Raw genomic sequence first — 10,375 nt, 5'->3', positions numbered from 1 at the left:
CATGAAAGTGAGGGAAACACCAAAAAGTAATGGGAAATTATTTTTAGAATGTGATGAAAAGCAACCAAACAGCCCCTAAAAGAGTTCTTAAAAAATGAGGACAAACCCCATACAAACTCAACAAGTATGAGCTCTAACACTACTTTCTGCGAGTGTGGAGTCCCATGAACCAACTCGCATTAAGCTAATTAATCTGCTTTGATGCATATTTAACAATTTGTCTATCTAAACGTTCTCCAATATAGGACTAAATTCCACCCCATATAATAGCAAGTAAGGACCCTAAATATTGGATCTTACATCTTATAGTACACAACTTACACAGTAGACTATAATTTTGCGTCACTCTTCATCAAACTCGGCAGGCGCAACTTGACGTTGATGATGCACCTTTTGCCTCCCGGCCGTCTGCCCTTTTCCACCTGCACCAAACCTTGTCTGCTGCTGCACCACCAGCGTTGACACCCTCCCTCCGAAATCCGTGGATGCCAGCAAATCCCCAACGACCCCGAGCTCGGGATACTCGTTCCACGCTGACAACCCCTCCGTCGTGGATGCCAGCAAATCCCCAACGACCCCGAGCTCGGGATACTCGTTCCACGCTGACAACCCCTCCGTCAACCTCGACTCCTTCCCCTCCCTCCGCCCGACTATCAGCAAACTAAACTGACTACTCATCGCCCGTATCACCCCCACTGTCCCCTCCCCGTCGATCACCACCTCCTCCCTATAAACCACCCGGTTGTCATCCACCATTCTTCTCCTAAACTCATCCACAATTGCATCGTCGAGCTTTGTCTCCATCCCGCTATCTCTCAACTCCTTCGGTGGCCGAAACCTCACCAGCGTCAGCCCAACTGTATCGTTCTCCGCTATCCTCATCCCGTATGCCAAGGCCTCCCTGTCATCAGGCCCACCGAAGAAGTACACCGCCACACGGCTCATCGTCGCCGTGCTTAAAGTGGCAAGGATTCCTACCTGGAAAGTATCAGTAACAGGTAGGAAACAAGGAGGTTTTAATGCACCATTAGCTATAAAAAGTGTGGATTAATGTATACGGAGTTTAGCTAGAATCGTGTACACGAGAATTTATCTATTCAACTTTGTATCCATTCATTTTTGTTTGAGATTTGTGAATCAACTTAAGGCTATTTTGAATAGGTGTGCCTTGATGTGTATGGCATGCCAACACAAAATCTCAAAGCGAAATCAATAGATAAAAAGTTTATGGGATAGCTTTTCCTATCCATTTAAGTTGATTCGAGCTCAACTAGACTACATACTATAATCAACATTACCGAGCACGGGGCATAGTGGAGAACGTTGACGTTGACGTTCTGGATGTTAGGATTGATGGACTCGATGGTCCCGTCAATAGCAAGGTGCTTGTGGAAAGGGAGGAGGACGAGAGCGGCTTTCTTGTCGAGTGCGAGGGAGCAGACATCGTCGTGCATTGTGGAGTAAGGGGAGAGGCAGACGAAGGGGAGGATGGTGACGGAGTTGTTGGGGTTTTGCTGGGAGAAGTAGTTGAAGGCGTTAACGATGTGGTCGGTCTCGGTGATGAGGTTGGAGCTCTTGTTATGTTTGTAAGGGGCGAGGATGGCGGCAGCACGGCCTACAAGGTTGGTGAAGTGGAGGACGTAAATGCAGATGGGAGAGGAGGAGGAGGGATGGGTGGATTCGAGGAGGGAGAGGATGGAATTGACATTTTCTTGGTGGTAGATGCAGGCCAGGATGCGGAGCTCGGCGCTGGGTTTTGTGTGCTGGACTGTACGACGCTTGTAGGCGATGAAGCGGTCCTCAGGGCGGTAGATGTATTTGATGAAGGGAGAGGTGACCCCGCCAAAGATGATGACGGAGAGGATCAAGACGGTGAAAGCTTGATGAGTGATCATCTGAGGAGCAAAAAAGAATGGTTGTCATGAACTTATATCATACGTTTTTTTTGCAAATAATATCAGAAAAATTTTGTTTAAAAAAACAAATATGGCAAACTCCATTCAAATTAGCAGAAAAATCCACGTAGCAGTGACATAGCTAGAAATTCCAGCTTGACGGGTCGCTTCTATTTCTTATATTAGAAAAATATAAGACTAATGTATCAATAATCACTTTCGATAATATAAAGATTTTTTTGAAAGAAAGGACATGTCTCAAATTTGAAAACCCTATTTTTTCGGTTTTGGTTTTTCTTTTCAAGTAATTCATGCCTCTAACAAAATACAAATGACACTTATTAATACTATTTACTCTAAATTATGTAAGACTATTATTATAATATTTACTAAAAGTAATCTAGACTAAATTTGAATTTATTAAAGAAATTACAAAGAGAATTTAGTATTATCATCAAACAAAAAGACTATGAATATATGACAGACATATTTTTCTCTATTTTAGAATCTAAAAGTTAAATAAATAGATGAAAATGGAACTTACAATAATCACTATATGTTGATCTCCAAACATTCTCTAATGGGAACTCTTTTTTTCACTTTTATTATTTCACTGCTTCAGAACTTTTAATATATTTTTCCACACAACAAAGGTACAACATAGTCTTAGACCTAGCGGCAAATCTTTTGATATAAATAATAAAGAAACAATTCAAATCAGAGTAGAGATTTAACATCTGGTCCTCACTTATACATATATTAGCCAAACTTTGCAAGGAATTTAAAAATTGAAAATATATGGTCCCTACAATGTGGCTTGCATAGATAATTTTGGCTACAGCCAAGGTGCAAATCACTACACTATGGTAATTAGAAGGTGGGGCCAAGGTGCAAATTATTTTTATACTCTAACTTAGAATATTGACACGTGTAAATGTACAAGCAAGTTATATTATAAACTTCTATCTAAATAATACTTGGTCCCGTGCATATCAATTATATTATATTATTTAATGTTTATTTATAGTATTTCACATGATCAAAATAATAAGAATTTTTTTTAAAAGTATGCACACCTTTTATGACACCTTTGATACATCTAAAAATTATTCTTGTATCCTTCATTACAGGAATGAAATTGAGCTTAAAGTTAATATAACAGTTTATTGATCATTTATGATATGTCACTATCTAGATTACAATGTGTTGCATTTTGATTTTTTTAAAATTATAGGATTTTTAAAATGATCATATGTGAAATTTTAAATTTGAGAAGAAGATCGAGAAATGAAAATAATAGAATTTTCTAGAAAGAGAGGAATGAAATTTAAATTTAAACTAGAGAAGAAGGAATTGAAATATGAAATCAATTGGACCTTCTAGAGGGGTGAGGGACGAAGAGATGAAATCCACGCCAATAAGCTATTGGCTAATAACCAAATTGCTCATCATCGTTTACTAAAATGATCTCTTTTCTTTAACAAATTGAAGGAATAGTTACTCATTCCTCACTTTTGCCTAACCTCACAATAATTTTTATATAGTAATATAGATATTTTTGTGGATCGCATCCTGGATAAGTTTACACAATGCTAAAATTTTATGTGTTCATCCTAAATTGAGTAGCATTTTATTGGGCGTAAATCCATACGTATGAGTTAACTTAAATATTTGGTTGGTCAAGTCATATGATAATTTGGCTTAAGTTAGTTTAAACTATAAGTGATTGGGTTGTACTTAAGACTTAATAATTCATTGAATTGAAGAAGGTTAGTAAGTCATCACCATCTATGTGCCTGTAGGCGTATAAAACTGCTTATAGGTCCCTTAGCACAGCTCGGCACAAACCGACGAACCATCGGGAGACGTATCCAAACACGAGCGTCAGTCCACAACGCCAAAGCCAAGTGATACGCGACGGAGCGGATTAACGAGGCTACGAGGTTAACGAATAGCACGCAAACAACAGAATAAATCCACTCGCGTGCGGAATAGGGTTCGAAAAGTCAACGAGTCATCCAACCAAGGGCAGACTCGGACGAATCACGATCGAATCAAGATCAGTTTCGGACTCGAACTCAGAAGTGGATTTACTGCCAAATCAGGTCAACGAATCAGAGTCTAAATCAACCACACAACCGAATCACGGACAGAACCAAAAGACGGAAAACGACGAAACCCAAATACCTATAGGGGCTCGGCCAAAACCGAGCCACCTATAGGTGGCTCGTGGCCGAGCCACCCATGGGTGGCTCGGTGGCCGATGCCACCCATGGGTAGCTCGGCCAAAGCCGAGCCACCTATAGGTGGCTAGGTGGCCCAAGAGCCGAGCCACCTATAGGTGGCCGGCCAGATCTGTGCCCGGGCACAGTTCAGAGTGCCTATAAATAGGGGGCTTGGTTCATTTGTTGAAGGGTGGGAAAATTTGGAGAGGCGAAGCTCTGCTGGATTGAAGACTCGGATCTAAAAAAGATCCAAGCTTTGGAACTTCGAGGACTTGTTCTTCCAGATCTGGTGCTCGGCGATCGTCAACGCCAAATAAGGCAAGAGTTCGAGAGGACCGGATCTCAGATCTACGCAGGTGTACTCCGGATCAAAGCTTGGTCTTTGATCCCGAGAATTAAAGGCTACTATTTCCTTGGCGAAATAGTACCCTCGGCTATTATTTCCTTGGCGAAATAATACCCGTCATACTGCGTAGATCCGACCGGATCTAGATCTCGCGGTGGTCCACGGATAAACTCCGGCGCAGGCAAACAACCCACGCAAGCGAGCGACCGCAAAACAGGAGCTCGCGATTTGTTCGACACAAAAGGATAAAAAGTTATAATTTTTCTTTTCTTTTATTTGATTTTCATTGCAACCGGAGCTTATAAAAAGACCGGATCTTTGTAACCGAAAAATAGTTATTTAAGATAGCAATGGAATCAGTGAAGAAAGCAACGATTTTTCCCGCGAACAATCTGGCGACCACAGTGGGAGTCGCCGATCTCGCTGCCGAGATCGGAGCGTCGCAGCCGCGGATCTCAATCCCGGTCGTGGAGGAGGTCGAATACGAGTTCGACCAGCAGAAGTTCGAGGAGTACTTGTCGTCCTCGTCCGGATCAACCTCCCCCCGCAAGTCCAAGAAACTCTCCTCCAGGAGAAAAACTCGTTGGTTTGAAGACGTTGAAAACACCAACGAAGATCTCACCCCGCTGGATGCCAAAGCCGCATCGGGTGAGATCCCTCCAAATCCCAACCAGGTCGGAGCTGCTATGGCCAACCCTTCTGCCGAAGAGGGCGTAGTGACTCTCTCGAAGAGAGCCCGCCAAAGGCAACGTCAACGCCTTGCGAAACAGTTCGCAAAGGCCATGGAGTCCGTTGACGGGATCCGCTACAACGCGGATCTGAAGAACAAGCCTCAACAACTGAAGAATGTCAGCTCCTCCAAGCCGCCAACGAACGAATGGATCCGGGTCAAACAGAACCGTTCGACACTTGAAGAGCGGATTCACAAACGCCGCGCGTTACTTGCACAAGCAAAAATTCTTGTGCAGGAGGCCAAGAAATTGGAGGAAGAAAGAATGGGCAAAAAGCCGCCATCAACCCGCCAAATGTGGAGGCCGAAGCAGCCTCCAACCAAAGTTCAACCTCCGGCGAAACAACCCGTGTCGCCGATAATTCCAGCAACTACTCCGGGAGATCACGCAGAATCGTCCCGAAGAAAGAAGCTAGTTTTGGAGCGCCTTGGTCCGCTTCCTGATGAGCGAAGCAAAGCTCCAATTCAAGGACGTTTGGGCCCACTAAGAAAGCCCCGAACGAATCAACATGCTGGGGGTCGCCGCAACCCTCAACATGACAAAGAAATCATGGCACCCAAGCGCACTACTTTGCGTATTGAAGTTCAGGAGCCCGTGGAGAATTCACGCCCGCAAAGGCGCGTTTCGAGGCGCGTGACTCTTGAAGGCCCAAAGAAGGCAGTTCACCCTCAGAAGGAAACATTATCGTCTGATGATGATTGCGTTATACCCGAGAAATCGTGCCAACACACGATAGGTTGCTCCAACTTTCAAACGGAAGAGCTGTACTATCGTGCTGGGGGTACGAGCAAAGCCAGAAAGAGAAGTCCTCGAAGGCTAGAAACTCAGTGCCCTTGTTCAAAGCTCATTCGGGCGGTACTGTCAGAGTGCAACTGCATCAATGCAGTCCCTGAAAGAGTTTCGGTTTTCGAAAGACTTAGTACCGAAACGCCAAAACCAAGGCCTAGGCGTTTCCGACGAAGAAGAACGGTGGTTGAAGATGGAGAATTTCCGAGTGTCACCACCAATATGACCAGCAAAAGGGCATCGACACGGGATAATCCCGAGTCAATCCCGCCAGTACCCCGGTATCTAACTCGTCTGAGGTCTGGAGCCATCATACGAGGAACTTATGGTAGGGTTCGAACAAGATTACCGTCAGAAGATGAAGAATCGGATTCCTGCTCTGCTGTCGCATCAGATAATACGGTGTCTAGCGATGGACAACCCCGCGAGTCGCTGATGATAAGCGCCGAACAGGTGGCCAAGATGCTTGAAGAAGCCATGCCTAAACAACAAGAGAGCTTCAAGCTCGAAATGCAGATGGCCATGCAGAATATGAAAGAAATGCATGACCAGCAAATCCGAGCGCTGACAAACCAGCAAGGCGAACCAAGTCGTCGTAACCAGGTCAACCTGGAAGATGAGGACACAGGTGCGAATGAAACCCATAACGCCAATAATCCTCCCATCAATGCAGGGGGTGGTAACGAGAATGCTGATGAAGACTCAGGTGAAAACCTAAAGATTAAAAATCTCGAGAGCAAAATCAATACGTTGATCTCCGCTCAAGAGATGAAGAAGACGGGCATTCATTGTCTATACCCACGAGAATGGGAATCAATCCCCTATCCGGCGAAGTTCAGTCTAATTAACTTCACACCGTTTGATGGGAAGGGTTCACCCACGCAGTATTTGATTTACTTCAAATCGCACCTGGGTGTTATCTCTGGCAATGAGCCTCTGATGGTACGGTCCTTCGTTGGCACTCTTCGTGGAGCCGCCTTCGATTGGTATCGCCGACTCAAGCCAGGAAGCGTGAACAGCTGGGACGACATGGAGACTAAGTTCCTCGCTAACTTCTTCGACGACGACACCGAGATTTCAATTGGCACACTATTTGACGAGAAGCAGAAGAATGGTGAAACAGTTGAAAACTTCGTAAAGAGATTCCGAAACAAAGCAATGAATTGCAGGGATCCGGTCAGTGAAGACTTTATCCTCGAGACTTGTCACAATAATATTTCATTGGACATCCTCGAAGCGATGGGAACAGCACCGTCTGACACCGGGTCCGGGACTCCAAAAAGAGTATTCCTTCAAGGACGAAGACGTTCCAGCCATCTTCGAATCCCTCCTTGGAAGTAACAAGATCAAGCTACCACCTATCACAAATCAGGAGGAAGCTGACAACACTACGGACCCAAAGTACTGTGCATACCATAGGAGGGTCGTTCATCCCACCAAGGATTGCTTCGCTCTCAAGAATAGCATTCAGACCTTGGTTGAAGCCGACGTTATATCGCTCAATTAAGTCAAAACAACACTCCAAAGAGTATACGAGTATAAACTATTTCTCAATCCTCCAACAGGTGCAAGAGGTTAAACTGCTCCCTGTATACTCCGAAAAGTATACGAGTATAAACTGCTTCTTAATACTCCGAAAAGTATACGAGTATAAACTGAGTATAAACTGTTCCCTATTTTTGGTTGAGAATCCTGGAGAATATTTTTCCAAAAATATTCTTAAGGATAACTCAACAACACTACGCCGGACAACGCGTCGCATATATGGACTCAACATTCGATGGTCAGTTCTATGTTGAACCAACAAACATGAGCTAAAGATCATAAAATCAGGAATCGACTTCAAATTCGAAATTCCGACAACGATCAAACAATAAATGCAGCACCGAAAACCTTACAGACATTCGACAAAGCACCGAATAGCCTGAAGGATTGAAGGAATCAAGAATAGAAGCCACTCCAAATATCCCGAAGGATGGGACAATCATATCCAAAGTATTCCAGAATCTTCTATAAAAGAACGAGACTAAAATACTTTGGAGGGGGTATCTGTAGGCGTATAAAACTATTTATAGGTCCCTTAGCACAGCTCGGCACAAACCGACGAACCATCGGGCGACGTATCCAAACACGAGCGTCAGTCCACAACGCCAAAGCCAAGTGATACGCGACGGAGCGGATTAACGAGGCTACGAGGTTAACGAATAGCACGCAAACAATGGAATACATCCATTCGCATGCAGAATCAAGCTAACCCCAGATGTTGCGATTTTCCATAGCAATCACGTGAATCAAGGTCCTTGATTCTCGCGATTTATCCATAGCCATATGAAGCTGCCTCGAGATTCTCGCGGTGATCAACGGCTGCAGACGCCTCCTATCTGATTGCGATCTGTGGGAGAGGAATTCAGCGAATCATTGAGCGCCACGTGGACACACATGAGCAACCCGATCAAGATCGAACGGCACTGATTCATTCAAGATCTCTTTTGGAGTTATAACCAGATTTGGACTCTTATTAGTGCCCAGATGACGACATTTGGCACATCCAACGGCCAGAATTAAAACCCTAAGCTGCCTAGGGGTAATAAATCCTATTTAAGGACTGCTAATGACGGCAGTAAAAAGGTTAGAGAGGCAGAAAAGAGAAGATATACAGGCAGAATACGTAGAAAATACGCAGAAGCGCAGCCTTCACTCAGAAATTCATAGAAATTCGTAGAAGACTCCGTTTTACGATCCGTTAGAAGCTGTGCGAAGTAGACTCAGAGCCGGACGACCCAGTACCATCATTACAGCGAGTGCTGCTTCAGAAAATTCCAGATCGACGCGACAAAGACAATATTGAGCATCTCTAATCTTTGTTCCTTTTATGTTTATTCATTGTCGATCTGTATTGTTTTTGCACTTTTGCTTTTGGACTCTAGATCTGAAAGGTTGGAAAATTTGGAGAGGCGAAGCTCTGCTGGATTGAAGACTCAGATCTAAAAAAGATCCAAGCTTTGGGACTTCGAGGACTTGTTCATCTAGATCTGGTGCTCGGCGATCGTCAACGCCAAATAAGGCAAGAGTTCGAGAGGACCGGATCTCAGATCTACGCAGGCGTACTCCGGATCAAAGCTTGGTCTTTGATCCCGAGAATTAAAGGCTACTATTTCCTTGGCGAAATAGTACCCTCGGCTATTATTTCCTTGGCGAAATAATACCCGTCATACTGCGTAGATCCGACCGGATCTAGATCTCGCGGTGGTCCACGGATAAACCCCAGCGTAGGCAAACAACCCACGCAAGCGAGCGACCGCAAAACAGGAGCTCGCGATTTGTTCGACACAAAAGGATAAAAAGTTGTAATTTTTCTTTTCTTTTATTTGATTTTCATTGTAACCGGAGCTTATAAAAAGACCGGATCTTTGTAACCGAAAAACAGTTATTTAAGATAGCAATGGAATCAGTGAAGAAAGCAACGATTTTTCCCGCGAACAGTGCCGAGTCCTTGAGAGAAAGGAAAAAAAGAAAGAGATGGAGAAGAAAAAGATCAGCTGAGAAACTCTGTTCAACATTCTATAGCATCTTAGAAATTTGGATCTTATGTGGACATTGTATTTGGAGCATGAGAAATATCTAGCGCTGTCCAAATGGCCCGGCTCGGCCCGGCTCGACCCGGCTTGGCTCGGATTTTCGGGTCCGGGTCGGGCAAAATGTCTAGCCCGGACCCGGACCTGAGGTGCTCGAACTGGGACCGCGTCCAGTTCCAGGCCAAGTCGGGAAGGGCTCTGGGCCATCCAGGATCGACTTTTTGTATTTTTTTTTAATTTTTTGCTAAAATTTGATTAAAAAAAATTTAGATCAATCTTATTATATTTATATAAGTAAGTATTAGTATATATTTACATATTAGTATATAGCTATATATTATATGTAAGTATATATAAGTATACATTAATGACCAAATTATACTACAATTATATATAGTATGCATTAGAAATATATATGTAACTATATACAAATATATATTAATGATAATGTACACTTAAAAATATATATAACTTTACATATTAATAACTATATATATATAATATAATATATATTATATATATATATATATATATATATATAATATATATATATATATATATATATATATATCATATATATATATATATATATGAGAATATGGGTATCTTGGTACCAGCACAGTAAAAAAATTGTGCTTGGTCAGTGGGTTTGTCAGCATCTCCCTCCAGCTCATATCAAATCATGAGACCGATATTCACGATGGGTAAATAAGTGGAATGGGGATGTGACAACAATCACTATCAACGCACAAAAATTTGTGATTGGTACCAAGGGCATATCACATATTTGTCTCTCCTCTTATCTCTCTCTCTCGTC

At 43.2% G+C, this 10,375-nt stretch overlaps 1 protein-coding gene across 1 annotated transcript in view; it reads right to left on the bottom strand.

Moving 5' to 3' along the window:
- LOC109847652 (cation/H(+) antiporter 15-like) overlaps positions 343 to 10,375 on the bottom strand; it is a 10,863-nt gene continuing 830 nt past the window's right edge. The window contains exons 2-3 of the mRNA XM_020416882.1: positions 1,299 to 1,895; positions 343 to 978 (exon numbers count right to left, since the gene is read on the bottom strand). Of these exons, the coding sequence (XP_020272471.1) occupies positions 343 to 978; positions 1,299 to 1,895 (1,233 nt within the window). The remainder of the gene's footprint in view (positions 979 to 1,298; positions 1,896 to 10,375) is intronic.

The sequence above is a fragment of the Asparagus officinalis genome, chromosome 7 (assembly GCF_001876935.1).
Source record: "Asparagus officinalis chromosome 7, Aspof.V1, whole genome shotgun sequence".
Classification (NCBI taxonomy): Eukaryota; Viridiplantae; Streptophyta; class Magnoliopsida; order Asparagales; family Asparagaceae; genus Asparagus; species Asparagus officinalis.
The sequence above is the reverse complement of the archived record's forward strand: the minus strand, read 5'-3'. Positions and strand labels throughout refer to the sequence as shown.